The 18749-nt window shown below is 21.1% G+C and overlaps 1 protein-coding gene across 2 annotated transcripts in view; it reads left to right on the top strand.

Moving 5' to 3' along the window:
* Positions 1–17043, top strand: part of LOC128960659 (uncharacterized) — a 35518-nt gene extending 18475 nt beyond the window's left edge. For both annotated transcript variants that reach the window (XM_054306798.1, XM_054306799.1), the window contains exon 3: positions 15062–17043. In XM_054306798.1, coding sequence (XP_054162773.1) covers positions 15173–16900 — 1728 coding nt within the window. In that variant the 5' untranslated portion in view covers positions 15062–15172 and the 3' untranslated portion in view covers positions 16901–17043. The remainder of the gene's footprint in view (positions 1–15061) is intronic.
* The last annotated feature ends 1706 nt before the right edge of the window (positions 17044–18749 follow it).

Below are 18749 nucleotides of genomic sequence, written 5' to 3'. Positions count from 1 at the left end.
TTACAAAAAACTCATTTAGTTTTTAGTTAGTATTTATATTATTATTTTTATTACTAAATTTAATGTGTTCCTTGTTTTTTGATGGACTCATCAATATGTTTAACAATACAAACAAATTGCAAACATCATAAACATTGTATATTTTATTGATTACATCATTTAGTAATAATATTATTGTTATGTTTCTATAAGAATACAATAAAACTATTTAAATTTGGTTTCATTTCAATGCTATTTAGAAATTATATGAATTTCTTGTCTTCAAAAAAATCATTCAATTTTAAAGAACTAATAAAAATGTATAACATTTTGGATATATTTTTATAGACTAATTTATTTCAATTTCAAATGCCTGAATCCAATTTTTTATTTAAAAAAACATTACATAAAGATTATTATATATATTTCAATTTCAAAATCACAGCATAACTTATTTGGTTTTTGACTGAGAGAGCACAGGTATCTCTGAATTTGTTTGACACAGGATTGTGAAATAATGGTCTCTAATATATTATGTAATGTTGACATTGAATTTTGATGACCTCTCTTATAAAATACATTTATATGTATATATTTATAATATTTTTCACTTTCTATGTCTATATAATATAAATAAATATATTTTTTCTGTAATAAATATACTTACATTTATATATACAGTATATATATATAAATGTATTTGATGTGTGAGGTCGTCGCCCGACATTCGTACCAATGATTATATATATATATATATATATTTTTTATTTTAAAAATGCATATTTGCATTAAAATTCAATGAAATCATTGTTTTTATATTTTTGTATTATAAATGGATTTATATAAACAAAGTTTTTAAATTTAATTTTGTTAAACCTTTTTAATATAAAATTTAGCATTTAATAAGAGATAATAACAACACATCTTAAATTTAATATTCATAATAAATATAAAATAATAAAAAATTCACTAAAAATATTTGAGAATTTTTATCATTATTTTTATCTTTAGTATTCAGTAGACTTGTCGCTAATATTTTTGAAATAAATTATAGCACTTTCTGTCCGTTTTATTTATAGTACTTATACAGTACATATATATATATAATTTAGGAAAATATTGACATTTAAATTGTAGATAAATTTTTATATATTTAGTAATAATTTGAGATGAAAATTACTTTTGTGACATTTTTATAATTAATATTGTTTTTTATTTAAATAAATATATTAAAACTTATTGAAATTATGTTTATATTCACATTAAAATTATAATTTTTAATTAATGATGATAATAACTATAAATGACATTTAACTATAAATGTTTCTATAATTTATGTATTATATTTACATATAGAAAATCTACAGTATTATTATATTTATTACTAATACAGTATTAAAATAGTATAAATATGAGACAAATTGAATTAATAATATTTTTATTTTGCAAACCATATTTACATTGAATTACTAAATATAATACAAAATAGTCGCATATATTCTTTATTAGTTAATATAATCCATAAAACGTGTTGACTATTATGATTACCAAAAAAGGTGATTATATTATGGGTCAACTATAAAGTGGTATTAAAAATTACATCTAATTACATATCTTTTATTTATGCGGTTTTTGCAATGTATATAAATATAGATATTAAACTACTTTATATTATTATTATTATTATTATTAAGAGAGAGAGAGAGAGAGAGAGAGAGAGAGAGAGAGAGAGAGAGAGAGAGAGAGAAACACTTATTCACTTTTAATAACAAAAAGCAAATTTTTATTTTATTATTATACTTAAAGTTATTGACATTAACGCGATGTGTGATTAGATTACTATTTTTGACTTACATTTACTTTTTTATAACAAAAAGTAAAATTAAAAAAGTGTAATTACATTGTATTATTTAATTATTTTTGTCATTTTATTTTAAATTTGACTATTATTTTATTGTTGTTTATATATTTATATAAAATAATTTATTTCTAAGTTATATAAATAATAATCTATATCTTATTTAAATGTTAAAATATTATTAAGATATATTTATGAAAATATTTACAAACAATCTTTTATAAAGTAAATAAAAAATTGTTTTGACGCATTTATCACAATATTTTTAAACTTTTATATATTTATAGAAAATCTACAGTAATTTTATTTTACTTTATTACTTTAATATTTTTCAAAATTTTAATTATAATAAACCTAAAATACTATGTATTTTTACCACTATTTTTAAAACTTTTAATACTTTTAACTTTTGCCCACTACTACTCTTAAATGCTCTTAATTTCTTTAAGTGAATATATAAAAGTTTTACCAAAAATATTAACTAATAAATTGTAAATAATTAATTAATTTAAGAGGAAAAACCATTTCTTGCTATACTATATAGTATATACTGTATAACAAATTTAAATAATTTACACATTCATACAAACAAATAGAAAAAATAATTGTTAAACTTGAAACAAAATCTATTTATAAATTGTAATTAATTTTTTCATATGTTATTATTTATAAAATAACATCAATCAAATTAAATATATTGTATATTATGACGATATAAATTTATATTAATATATAAATTGAGTAATTGATTGTCATATCAAATTACCAAATCGATTACTTATTTGATTTAGTTTGAAATAACCAAAACATAATTTATATATATTGTATTTGTAAACCACTTTGTGTTATATAAATTATAATACTATTTATAAGATACAGTTAATATGCAAGTTTATTATTATTATTATTATTATGATTAAAATAGTAATAAAACAAAACATAAAATGCTTGATTAATATCCTGAGCGCACCATTAGCTGAGTGTCGACACGGAAGTACCTTTGGTTATGGAAAAAGACTTAATAATAAATATAATACTAATATTTTTAGTAATAAAAATTCATAAAATATTTGGTCTCAAATATTATGAAAATTGTATGCAATATATAGATTATATATACTTGAAGTTCACGGAATAGTAAATGAAACGATAATATTGTCTCATTTGTTGATAACACTCTCCGTTATAGTCCAGTCTAGTATTTTCTATATATATTTATAGCGTATTATTATTTTTTTAATGATGAAGGGTTAGGTCATCAACGCAACTATTTATTTATTTTTTTAATTACCATTTAAATTATAATAAACTCTTTATTATTCATTTGTTACGCCCCGGAAATTATTGCATATTTTTATTTTGCGACAATTAATTATTAATGATTTGATGAGTGACTGACAAACAAATAAATGTTAGGATAAACAAACATTTTATTATTGTTATACACTATATTGTGTCGAACATTGTTTCAAATGCATAAACAAAATATTGTCGATATATTTGTTTCTATGTTTTTCCTCTATTTGTCTAAAAAGTTTTAGACAAAAGTTTATATTTTTTAAAATAACAAAAACAAAAGACAAGAGACAAGAGAGTGATATACTGTATGATATATAAAAGTGTATGTGATTTCCTCTAAAAAAGAGATTCACTATTTAATTATATATTCAAATTAGTCAATATATTATCAGTAATATACTATATATTCCAGAAGTTATATAAACTATAAGACAAATGTTTTTCACTCTTTTTCTTTTCATTTTTACTTATCTGTAAAATAAAGACATTTTCATTTAGAAATCAATTCAACAAAAAAAACATCTTATTGTATAACATTGTTTAAAATTGAAAAGATAAAAAACATATTGTCAAACAATATCTTAGTTATAATTTATATTCAATATTCCATATGTACTGTATATAAATATAAATATGATTTTTTAAATATTTATTTTACTGTATTATATGTCATATACTCATCGAGAAAGTATAAAGCAATATCTTCCGGTTCATCTAATTTTTAGCTTTATATTGAAATTTTTGTTATTATTATTATTATAATATATTTATTATTACTTCATATTATAAATAAAAAGCACCGATATTTCAACTTTTTCATTGAAGTGTTGTCTATTTTGTTATTAAATCCATGTCATAGACCATACAGAAAATGTGACAAAAAGCGAAAGTTTTTTGACAGAAAAATATATTATAAAGACATGAAATGTGTGAATATTGTAGTTAATATATATAGCTTTGAATATTAATGATCATAATGTTTGACAAAAGTAGAGTACATAGACTTACCAAATACTTATACTTTAATATACCTGTGCTGTATGTATGTGTAGTACTGTATATACAGTATATAAATATTATTATATTTATGGTATGTTTTCTGTATATATATATATAAATTATATATAATGATTAGCAGTTGTCTGGAACCATTGGATTAATGATTTTTAGTTTTACATATACACTACACTCAGGCAATTACTAGTCATCAACTTATACATAGATTATCTCTAAGAGTAGTCTATCTCTTAAAATAATAATTGATTTGTGGTTCGCATCAATGCATCAATAATTTTGTTGCTGTTATTGTTATTATTGTTGTTTTTAATGTACTCTTATATGTGTTGCAATTGAAGTCAATCAGAAAATTATTAGTCATTTTCTGTATTAAAAAGTGTTTAAAATTTATGGTATTTTTCACTCCATCGTTGATTTGAAAAAAAAGTTTTAATACTCGTAGAAACGTGTGATAAAACTTATTTTAAAAACAGAGTGTATATGTCTTTTGGGCTATCAATCGGTACAACAACTGATTGAAACCGACACCAACTGGTATTTGCATCAAAATCACAGACATACAGTACTTGTAATGCAAGTATCAAATATTTTTGTATTTTTTTATTTAAAAAGCAGTCTTTATTTTTATAATAATTAAAATTATTTTTCATGCCTAATTTTTTTAGTATATTTAACTAGAATTTTATATAAATTTTAAGATTTATTATGTTTAAGAATTATTTTTATAATAAAATAGGAATTTGCATTTATTTTAAATATTTAAAGTTTATTTATTGCATTGTTTTTTATAAGTTATTTTTGATGTTTTCCACCTGAATTTAAATAAAAATATTTAAAAATGCATTTTATTTAAGAATATATTGAATATATTGCATATTTATCACATATATAATGATTTCCTCATAGGCTTGCTATTTATATTAGTTATAACTTATAAGTTTACTTCAATGGAAAAATCACATGAATTAAATTATGCCAATTATAAATCTTTAATAAAATCATTTTAATTTTTATAATTAAATGTTTGTTAAAATATGGATGTATGATTTTTATAATAATTTGATTATTAAAATTTTGAATTTAATATTAGTTATTATTATATTTAATTTTAATTAATTGTCTATTATTATACTGTCAATTAATTTAATTAATCTTTAAAATAATTTTTGGTTATATTTATATAAATCTATGTAAATTTTATAATGTATTTTTAACTATATTTATATTTATGTTATTTTGGTAAAATATAGTTAATTAATTTGAGTAGTTTTTAACAATATATTTAAATGTTTTGAATATAATAGTATTAATAAATAAATAAATTGTTTTATTTGATTTTTGCATTTATAAACTTAGCAATTTCCTAAATACATTTTCAATTATTTACTTTAAATTCATTACATTTATTTTATTCATTATTTTATATTTATAAATAGATAGTTTAAGTTTATTAAAATAAAAATATATATATAGTTTTCTCAAAATTAATGATTATTTTAGCAATTTTCTTATTATATTCTATTTTATCTATAAATAAAATTATAAATATATTATTATATTTAAATTTAAAGTTAGTGTATATACTGTACTATTATATATACTATATATAAGATAAATATATTTATATAGTCAGACAGTAATACAATTGTATATCAAATTCTTGATTCATTCAATTAAAACATTTATTAAATGTTTGGCTTCTGAGTAATAGAAACTAAAATTCAAATCAAATGTTGAAAGTTTTTCAATATAAATACAATATTTTCTAAACACAAATTAAATGTAAATATAAGTTTAATGTAAGACATAAAAGCTATTATTTATTAAATGACTACATCCTTGAACTAGCATTTATAAATAGTTAATAATAATATTGATATTTTTTTCACTAACAATTTGAATGAGTATTTAAATTATTCAATAAAAATGTTTAACATTATTGTATTATACAGATACATAAGCCATGAAATATTTGTGCAGCTAATTGGTTGCGTTTCGGGCACCGGTAGTCACAGACACATGTTTATCACTATTATATAATTAGAAACCAATCCTTTTATAATTATTTAATAACGTGATTATCATTATTATTGTAACATTATGTGAACCATGAGTTTTAAAAATTATTTATTTGTTTGAATGGCTTAATATAATTACAATATATTATATTTATTAAATCTATAAGTGAGTTAAACTTGAAATAACAAATTAAAACTATACACAATATGCAAATTTAAAAATCATATCTTAAATAATGAAATACATTTATTATAGAAATTTAATAAATATCGTGTAATTTATTAAATGTAATGGAGATGTGTATTACAATATACTTTAAAAGGTTATGTTTATATTTATTAAGATATTTTAAATTATATAATATATTATAAATTGCTTTATAACACAATTACCTTTAACTGACTTATCATTTCCTTATTATTATTAATATTATGGACGTACTTAAAGGATTATTCTTAATTTATTGAATATAAACTATAATTATTATGATGCTTAATATACTTTTTAATACTATAACTACAGTATTATCAATCTTAATAAAATGTATAAATTATATTGAATTTAAATTACATAATAAATTTCTTTACATAATAATAATAACCAAAAAAGTATTTAATGAATATTTTTAGAAAATAAAAACTTAAGTCGTTTTTTAATAATAATTAACAAATAATGATTTGCTGACAAAATATTTAGACATTTCTTAATTTATTTTAGATTATATATGCAATATTAAACTATAATAAGAGTACACTCCATGCCAAAAGTTTAGAATAGACTTAAATATAATCATATTTAATCTAAATTAAAATTAAATCTTGAAAAAACTTTTTAAAATATTTAAACTAGAGTGTGTTTGACAATATTATTGCATTAAAATTTTGAAAAAGTGATTTAGTAAAAAATTATTACATAATTAGTAAATATCACTAAAAAAATGTGTGACAAAAGTATTGAATGAAGAACTGTTGACCCAATTTTGGCGTAAAAATCAAACTTTCAAAAGATAAAAAATAAATTTAAAATAGTTCAAATCTTATTATAATTAAAAAAAATAATTTAGACTTAAAGTTAAGTTATTTAAGAGTACCCAAATAAAAAAATTAATTTCCCGCGGGAAACATTCCGAGTGGACAGCCACTTAATTACTTGGTCATTATTGACCAATCTATATTGTTGGTTAGTTTTTATTTAGCTAATACTAAAAATTATACAAATTTGCCGCCAAGTGGACACCCGAAATTAATTTTAAATTATAAGCGCCGAAGCACGGTAACTTCGGGTTGCCGTAGCCCACTTACCGATAAAAATATTGCGGTCAAAGTAGCGCTGATGTGTTCATTTAAACAAGTTAAAACAACTTTGGCCAGTGAAAAAAAATTTCAGCTGCCGAAAATGGCCATAAATAACCTCGACTAAAGAGATCCCATAGAGATATATATAAATTTTTCTAAACTTGTGGCATGGAGTGTATTAATTAAATAATAATAATTTATAAGAAAATTTTTATTTTTTTCTGAATTTTTGCTAAAATACAGTTTTATTCATTAATTATTAAATTATTATTAAAATTTTAGTTTTAATACAACAATTCAATTAATAATTTCAAGTGATTCAAAACCTTTTATTTTGCTAACATTTATCAAAAAGTTTTATTAATGATAAAAAATATTAGTATTTTATCACAATTTGGTTAGACTTAGTATATGAAATGCAAAACACAAGTTATGAACTCTTTTAATACTATTTTATGGGTAAATATAAGTTCAAAAGCACCGGTAGATATGGAATATGATGGCCGCACCCTTTCATTAGCTAATTATTTGTGCCAATAAAGATATTTGAAAGTTATGAATCTGAAAATTGCAATTTATTTGATTAAATTTTACGATTATTATATAACCATTAAATCAAATGCTTTGTTGTGTTTGCCGTATTTGTAATAACTGGCGTTTTTTAATCACAAATATTTGTTTAATTGTCATAACTTTATTTTGTTGTCTAAAAAATATTGTTGTTAACTAACGATTTACTATATCTATGAAATAATTGAACATTTGTTTAGTCGATTCAGTCATGATTTCGGTGTCAAACACTTTAGTCAATAGGGACTGTCTGTTGTGTTAATCTAACTGCTGTTTCTCACGTATTTTGTAAGACACGGCACTGTTATCTGGAAAATGCCTCTTAATTTGGACAATAAATAGATACAACTTAAGTAAATATTTGAGGATTAGGCTTACTATTGAAAAACTTATTTTTCATAACATATAATTATTGTTTTTATACTGTATATAAAAATTTATAAATCTCTTTTGAAAATAGTTTTATGAACAACATTTTATTTGTGATTATATTTTACAAATATAATGTGTGTGTTTGTGTAATATAATTAATATTTTAGATGAACTTAAAAGTAATCCCTTTTATTACAGAAGTAAATATATGATACTAACATATGTATACTAACTTTATAATCACTGATACAAATAACAAGATTTTTGTTATTTGAATGAATGAAAAATCAGAAATCATAGAAATACTGGCCAAATGTGAAAACGCCTTCAAATATCTTCTCATATCTTCCCACAGCTAATAAATGTATTGACATATTTAGGTCCTTATATTTTCATCATTTATATAATTTTTTTTGTTTAGTTATGCATTGTAATAATGTTTGAGCAAAATTTGTATTGAATTATATTTATATATAATATTAAATGTTACGCCCGGGAGTTTAATAGGCCTTTCCTTGTGGACTACAATTTCATTGCAAGCTTTTCCTAAACACATCTAGAGATTAATGTTAAGCCATTATTCCATTATTTTTATATAACAACAAAATTTATCGATCATTAAATTTATCTTAATATTGTTTGCCTTAATTTTCATAGTATTTATTAAATATATAGTTAACTAACAAATATATACTGTATTTATTATTTCATATATATATTTTTATAATAGTTAAACTAATCATAAGCAGACCTGAAAATGACATCAATTATATGTGAATAATAAATGTAATAATATGAATGATTGACTAAATTTTATTAATAATTTATTATATAATGATTTTTTCTATCAGTATTGTATGCAAACATTTTTTTAATTGAAACAAATTATTTGTTCTATATTTTCAAAAATATAGTTTTTAGTACTCTACAAATAGAGATGGGCAAATAGAAAGTTTCTAATAAATTTCCCTGAGAAAGTTTCTCAGGAATAAATTTCTATAGAAATTAACTTTTTTGTTATACTATGGGATCCCCATATCTATAGATATTGTAAAACTATAAATATATTAATGAGACATATAATATTATACTATATAATGTAGATTATTGTATAATACTATATTATACAAATGGGATACCTATATAAATAATTATAATTCTTTAATAATAATCAGTTTTGTAAAATTTTATTCACCATTTTATTATATCATAGTTTAATATAATTAAATAAATAAATTTTTTACTTTAATTAATAATTAAAATACTATTAATAATATTTAAATATTACTTATAAAAACAATGTTAAAGATAACAAATATCGAGAAAACAAAATTAACCATGGGGATCCCATAAATAGAAATTTCTTTTAGAAACTTTCTAGAAATTTCTCTATTATTTTATAAATTTCTTTTTTTTGCCAACACTATCTACAAAACACAATTTAATTTATTATATAAAAATGGCAAATATATGATAAAAACTTAAATATTTTTAGAGCATTTGTTATGCTATATAAAAATGACATTAAAATCAATTTATTATATTGTGCATAAATATCTATATTTTTTATTGGATATTATTTATTGATTTATATCATAGATACTTAATATTATGTAATTCAATAATAGCTATTATAGATTTTTATTTTTTTTTAATAATTATATTCTATATTTTCTAGTTATAGTTTATATACTTATTTTATTATGTGTTTTGAATATAACTAATATAATAATGTCATTCTAAAAGAAAATTTATAGATATATTTATATCTGTATCACTTTGTTTAAAATCATCTCAAATTTTATTTTTTGATTAAACGGAGTTATATGATATAATTTTAATGTTTTCTATTATTTACATCAATGGCTTTATTCAAATATATATATAATTGTATTAAAGTGCTTATAATATTAAATTTTTATTATTTTTTTCTATTATAAGTAACTATTTTATATTTATACCAATGATAAACACACTCACATACCATAAAAACTTATTTATAGTTTACTTAACATTCAAAGGGTTACAAAAATAAGTGCACATTCAACAAGTCATTCATTTATTCATTCAAGAAAAAAATTAAAACATCTTATATGATAATCTCTGAAATTAAAATACAATTGTAATAATAATATTATTTTTATATCATATATAAAATAAAAACTAGAAGAGTCTCTAAAAATAATTTTTGCTTTGATTTATGAAATAACTTTTGTATAAATATAACAATTTTTATTTTTTAAAACTATTTGCTGCAATATTATATATAAGTTCTATACTATATTATAAAATAAATACAGTACTCAACAATATAATAATAAATAATATTTTGAAAACATGAATTTATATTTAAATAAAATTTATATTAAATTTACTAAAAAATATTTATTTTTTATTGTTTTTTGTGGAAATTAATGAAAAATTCATGATTATATATAATATAATAAAAAATTAGATTATATTTATAATTTTATATGTCTATATTAAGAATTTCAAATATTTTATGCTATGTAATTATAATTATAAATTGTTAATTATAGTTTATAGTTGATAATTACAGTATTTAGTACTAAAAGATATTAAATAAAAATGATTTGTCATAAAGTGATCTTTTGTTTATACAGTTATTTACAGCAATAGACAGTATATTTAGATTAATTTTGTATTAATTAATATATTAAATCTAATATTTTTATAAATATTAAATATAACACTTTATTATTATCTAAGCTAATTTGAAATTAAATAAGTAGCTCATTATAAAATATCATTAAAAATATATAACAAAATAGTTATAAATTATATAAATATCAACTATAATAATAAAATATTATACTTAAATAATGTAATAAAAAATTTCTTTATCTTTTTTCTATAATCTTATTCTTTATCTATAATATTTTTTAACAATGAATTGTTATTTTATGTTTTAAATATTTAAATGTTAATATTACATATTTTATGTAGTAAACAATATGATTAATTTATGTTTAAAAAACTATATAAATAGCTAAAAATATCTATTATTTATTATAAAATAAATTAGAAAATGATTATAAAGGAAGCATTTAATTTACTACAAAGGCTTTTAAAAATAAAAATGTTTTATATTGTTATTAGAGTTCGCTAAATAGATTTTTTTAAAATACGATAAAATTTGTAGAAACTTTCTAAAAGATAAAATAAGTTTTTAAAACTCTTTAATATTTATAATTCACGTAAGTTTACTAAAAAAAATTATTGTCTTTTATTAAATGTTATAAATTTTATTGAATTTGATCAACACATTTATGAGTACATAAAATTATTTATTACAATATATTTTATATATATTTTTCCTAAAAATATATTTAGCATTTTTATTAACTTCATTAGCTATATTTAAAAATAATTTGACACAAATTACTTGATTGTTAAATTAATATGTTATCTAATAAAAAATGATTTATTGCTATTATTTTTTATATAAGTATATTGAAATGTTTGTGTCTGTGATAATATATATTATTATTAATAATAATTTTATTACTATTATTATTTTATATTTTTAAAAACTATTGATTGTTTATTTCTAATAATTGTTTAATTTGGTTAAACAAACACCTATTAGTGACAAATATAATAATTTTTATGATTAGTGATGCCATTCATTATGAAAAATCGTTTAACATATATGACTAATAATCAAACAAATTGTTGGGTTTTAAATCTTATTATCTGTTTATATCATATTATTTAGTTTTAAAATAGAGTTTTTATTCATAACAATTTATTTTATTTTTTATAAAAATTTATTTCCTATTTGAATATAATTTTAAATAATTATTACTATTTTTATAAAATAAATACATACAGTTTTATTAATAAATATGAATACAATGCAAATATAATGTAGTATTTTATTGTTAACAACAAATTTTTATCACAATTATATTTATGTTTTTAATCTTAATTTATTTAATTTTACTCATTTTCTAAATAAAGTTACAAATGAAAGTTAATTAATTAATTGTGAGATTTTAATTTATTTTAAATAATTTACTCAATAGTTTGGTTATAATTCTAATTTAATTTTAATTAATTGACTATTCAGTTGTTAAAAACTGAATTTCATTGTTTAAAATGTTAAATATATTTTAACAAAAAAATTGTTTTTTGTCAAAATTAATTGAGTAAATTAAAGTGATTTTAGTTGCGGGAAAAGTTTTATTTATTATTTGTTGTTCACATAACAAATTATTAAATTATCTTTTATGTTTATTATTTAAATTTAAAATAAATCATTTGCTTATACAAACAAATTTTATGACAATCACATGTTCACAAGTTTGAAAAGTTAATATTATTTTTCAATTTATGTTTCAATAGTAAAAATATAGATAATTATATACTTTAGCATATATATATATATACAGTATATATAATGGCTTATATTAAAATATAATACTGTAAATGAGTTTACATTTGAAATCAACCGCAAATCCTATTTTAAATTAAAAGTGAAAGTTTTTTGATAGAAATCTTGAAATAAAAACAATTGTGAATGAAATCAATGCTTGAATAATGAAAATAATAAACAGTCTTAAGAGACAAAGATAAATACAATACATATATTGTTTTTTAGATTTCATTTTTTATATTTTTGGTGAGTCTCTTATTAAATGAATAAAATAAAAATTTATTACTTAAATACAGGTATAATATATATATATGAAATTATATTGAAATATATATGAAATATTGGAAAGGATGTCCTTTTCAATTACTTGTAATGATAATAATGTTTTAATTAAATTAATGTTTAAAATATAAATGAAATTTTACTCTTTGTGAGATTATACTTGAATTTATTGTTTTAGATAATAATAATTGTTGAATACATACTGTATATACAACAATAGGGATCAATACACTTATATAGAAAAGTATCTAATAAAAATATAATTACATTTTTTGAATGATATAATAAATAAATAATAAATTTAATATTAAAATCGTTGATATTTATTTTCTTAATATTAATGGGTATGACAACAATATGATAGTTATTTAATAAAACATATAACATATACAGTATATATACTTTATATAACCAAAAATAAAATACATTTATTACTGTATTTATACTTGTATTTCATATATACTATTCTTTAAATTTCATCCCCTTTAATGGATTTTTAATATTTAAACTTTTTATTACAATATATAATATATAGTTATTACAGTAAATACTATGTATACGGTATTATGCTTTTTATTCTTACAATTTTATTATATTTTTTATAAGTTATTGTATTGTTAAAGTAATATTTAAAGTACCTGAAAATATAATTTGGCCCATACTTATAAAATATTAAAAATTAATATATAGCTAATAATCACAATAGATATAAATAAAATGTAATACATAATAATATTAATGATTATAATAATTATAAAGAATCGGAAACTTTTTTTAAATAACTTCATATAACTATTGTTTACTAATTTCCGTCATTTTAATAGCGATTTATATGAAACAATAAAAAAAATTAAAGACGAAATCATATCAAATCAATGAAATAAATGTCTTATAATTTATATAAATATTTATTTTTAACTTTTCACTTGATTTGTGTTTAATTTATTTTAATCTAAAAAATAATGATTTTGTTTGCCATTAGACAAGGTATTTAATTTTATTTGAATTGTTATATATTAATATTGTATTTTATATTATAATAAATAGTGTATTAAAAAAATAAAATCTTAGCAAACAATATGAAATTCAATTACAATCTCAATGCGTTTATAATTAGGAGAGAGAGTTTAGAGACTATTGTAATATTGTAATACTATATTTATCTATTTTTAGATAAAAAAATAAAATGTTAACTAAAAAAGTCCTATATATAAATTATATATAATATAATGATATTTATTTTAACTAAACTATAAGCCAAATCCCAGGACTACTCTACAAAATAGTTAGTAATCTCTATGATTATTATATAAGTATTGTTATATTAAATAAGATTTCCATAACAAATGCTTTTGACAAATACCACAACTAAATAAATAACATAAACATCATTAAAAAGAGTTATGAATTGAATTAAATTAAGCAAAAACAATCTGTTTTTGCAGATATGGGTTAATGGCATTGCATTCACCTTTATATATATATATCGCTAAAATCTTGTCGCAGTTTATTATAGTTATACACAAAATTAAATATTATTAAAAATAAGATTAATTAGTTATATATGTTTAATATGAATATTGTAGAGTATGTGTCGATACAAATTAGTATATCTGTAAAATAATAGTTATAAATATTGATTATAAATAAAATTCATTTGTTGATTGTAATCATAAGTTTATAGTTTTTGTTTTCATCAATAGACTGATACATGAATGGGAAATAAAAATAATAAGACATTCACTTTTTTAATAGTTTTATTAATTATCTAAATAGAAATGCAATAATCAAATAATAACAATAATAGTAATAATGATATTTTCTATGAATAAATGAATAAATTAAAATAATTTTGCTAATGAAGATATTAATATTTATGTATTTTATTTAAGTGCTTATCTAATAAAATCTATAATTCTCATAAATAAAGTTATATATAGAAAATTATAATAATTTACTTAATATTTTTAGGTCATTCCCGCAAATTGTTTATGTCTGTGATGTATGTAATTAGTGGTACATTCAAGTCTTTCACCAAATGATTAGATGTAAAACCTCTGTTTGAGAGGCAATTATCATCAAATGATTCATTACTTAGTGCCCACACGTGCCTACAAAAGGCTTATCTATTTTGTATTTATTTGGACGTGTGTCTGCTTTTTGGTGTTCCGATTGGCCACTCGACCTAACGATGCATCACTGGACTATATGGACGGACACGCGGCACAGGTCAGGGGTCTTCTCCAGAAACTGCCGCTCGATTACGCGTCAGGTTTTCTGGTGACACTGACGACAGCCAAAACAACGACAGCGGCCATCAAATCTGACATCAGTGCCAAAGATATACTGAATGTTGAGCCACAAGTAGACAACTCACCGCCACTTAATGAAAATGAAATCTTAACTTCATTGGCCAATGACTCCAATTTGCCGCTCACTTATTGGGCAAAAATTAAGAAAAATCAAAACTTAATGACCAAACAAGTGCTAAACAACGGTTCTAACCGGTCGTGTAAAGTGGAGTTCCCAAACCTCTATGAACTCGACTATAATAATATTTATTGGCAACGAATGTCTGCAACAAACGCCACTTTCTATTTATACGGCGCTTACTTTGATGACCGCTGGCGGGGCGGACCACTCGCCACAGTTAGGATATTAGCAATGGTTGATAGAGTTAGTCCACCGCCGACCACATGTCAGTTGTGGTTCGACAAAATACCGGTGCCAATCATATCACCCGCCACTTATGTCTATGGCTGGTATAGCAAATGGGGTAACTATAAGGACGGTCTGCTACAGCCGTACATCATTACCTGTAAAGTCCCCCGAATTAAGGGGTTTCCCAAAGAGTTGGCACCCGATTCTGTGTCATTAGTAGAGGACAAGTGCAGTAAAGCGACAAACAATTTAAAAGTTTTTAACAATAGACCGAAAACCAAACAAGACTTTGCCGTTTGTGTCAAAGGATTAGACTTTTTACACGAAGATCTTAGCGTTAGATTAGTTGAATGGATTGAATTATTGCAGATATTGGGCGCTAAAAAAGTGTTTCTTTATAATCTTGAAACGCATCCAAACATCAGCAAAGTATTGGAATACTATAAGCAAAAAAATGTGGTCGACTTAACCCCAATCACACTCCCCGGCAATCAACCAAATTTACCGGGTTTTAGACACTTGTATTTGAAAAACAAATTAACACACAAACGCCAGAACGAGTTAATCCCATACAATGATTGCTTGTATCGCAATCTTTACAGTTATGATTATCTGGCGCTGTTGGACATCGATGAGATAATTATGCCCATCACTCATAACAACTGGTCTTCATTGATGAATGAAGTCCAGAAGCTATCGTTGGCAGAAAAAAATTACACACGTGCCAGTTATAACCTGAGGAATGTTTACTTTCTGGACGATCTGGGAGTCGGTGAGGAACAACTGAAGCACACGGAGCATGAGGTGGGCATTCCTCGCTATCTACATATGTTGCAACACGTGTACAGATCTCGCAACTACACGAAACCGGGACAGTATGTCAAGTGCTTCCATAATACGGAGCGTGTGGTATCACTTCATAACCATTTCCCACTTAACTGTTTCGGCTCGTGTACCACATACTCAATTAGTCCAGAGTCGGCACATCTACAGCACTACCGCAAGGACTGTGTCGGTCCACTCAAAAACAGCTGTAAAGACTTTCGTGCCTACACTACACGCGACACAACTATTTTCAAGTATAAGGAGGAACTCATCAATAGGACAACCAGTGTTTTAAATCAATTGGGATTTTTCCAAAACAAATAGTGAAATAAACTATTTTTAAAAATACTATTATTTGTGATTACTTATTTGTTAGTGAAATATATTAATAAATCGGACACTTAATGATGAGCTATTATATAACCATTTTAAACACTTGATCCCAAATATATATAATCTTTTAGTTATTATATTTAATTCAAGATTGGCTCAAATAATTCTAATTTAAACTTATATTACAATTAATATAAAAAATGATTTAATTTATGTTTTTCTATGAATACTATTTATGTGAACAAAATTTTATTTTTTCACTATTTATCGTCACTTAATTTAAAATATAATATGAAAATCATGTTTGAAAATACATATCAAACTGTTATCGAAAAACAAGATTTATCACGAATTTGCAAATGATTATTATATTCATTCCCTGTAATTGCTGATCATTTTATATCATTACCGAAAAAAATTATTGTTTTAAATTTTTATTCATAAATATTGAGGCAATTATTTATAATAATAATAATAATCTTAATAATAATCAATATATATATAATATTGTTAATATAGTATAACTGCTTTATGCCAATCGCCCCAAAGTGGAAGCCTCGGGTCGTTATCCTCATCATTCTCTCTCTTTCTTTCTCTTTTCAAAAGTACATTTAGGAGGAGTGTTAGTCTGAAAGGAACGGGTATGTTATGTACGAAAAAAAGTTAAAAAATTAATGGCCACCACTTGTCATATAAGGGATAATACATGTGATCTAGTGTTGTGAAAGCTTATAAATTATATACAGTATACCTAAATAAGACAAGACATGAATTTTTTCAACAACTCGTTTCCTTTTAAGAAATAATGAAAATTAATGATTGAATTGTATCTAAACTGATAAATGATTGAATATTCTTTTGATCAGGACTTCCACACTCATCACAACAATACAAATATCTAAGATATCAACAGTATATGTCATATCATATAATAATTATGCTTATCGTAAATGTTAACAATTTTAACACTAATAAATGATAATTGTTTTATAAAGAGAGATACGACAGATATCGTCATTTATATGAATGTCCTAACAAAACGTTTGTCCGGATTTTTTTTCAAATACATCTAATTTATTGAATTATAGTTTTAAGTTAAAAACTTTTAACTTTACAAACACAATATCCGTGTATATTATAAATAATACTTAATTTTATAAATAGAATGTGACAGTTAATGTCAAAACTTATTTTTTATTTCATAAATTTTTTTAAATATTATAAATTGTAAGATCAATGGCATAAGAGAAGCCAACAAAAAATTAATGTAACATTTATTTATAATTATAATTTCATGTAATTATTAATTTATGGAAATATATATTAATTATAAAATTTTATATAATTAAACTTTAATGTAAATTAATAGTTGAATAATTGATGTATAAAAATGTTTAGACACCGGTATATTAACTTTTTACACACAAATGTTTGTCATTCATATAAATACCCCACAAATTTATCAGATGGATTATATTTTGCTTAAATGCAATGATAATTAATTTATTATTATTATATTCACAAATATTTTTGAAACAAGTTTTTTGATTTTACTCAAGAGTTTGCACTAATTATATTGTATTTACTTAAAGACTTGCATATATCATATAATTAAAAACCATTGTAACATCTAAACCACATACAAAAAAAATATTTAAGTGCAGTCATAAAAATTATTTGTTTAATCACATCATTACATATTAAATAATTGTATTTAATATAATTAAGATCTGTTTGAACACTACAATCCCAGTATATTTGCATATAATTTATAATTATTTCTAATATGTTCACGATTTTAATTATTTTTCAATATTTTTTTTTGTATCATTGTTTAGTC

This window comes from Oppia nitens, unplaced genomic scaffold (genome assembly GCF_028296485.1).
Source record: "Oppia nitens isolate AA-2021 unplaced genomic scaffold, nextdenovo-longstitch-racon4-pilon3 scaffold4_pilon_pilon_pilon, whole genome shotgun sequence".
NCBI lineage: Eukaryota > Metazoa > Arthropoda > Arachnida > Sarcoptiformes > Oppiidae > Oppia > Oppia nitens.
This window is presented reverse-complemented; position numbering and strand designations above follow the sequence as displayed.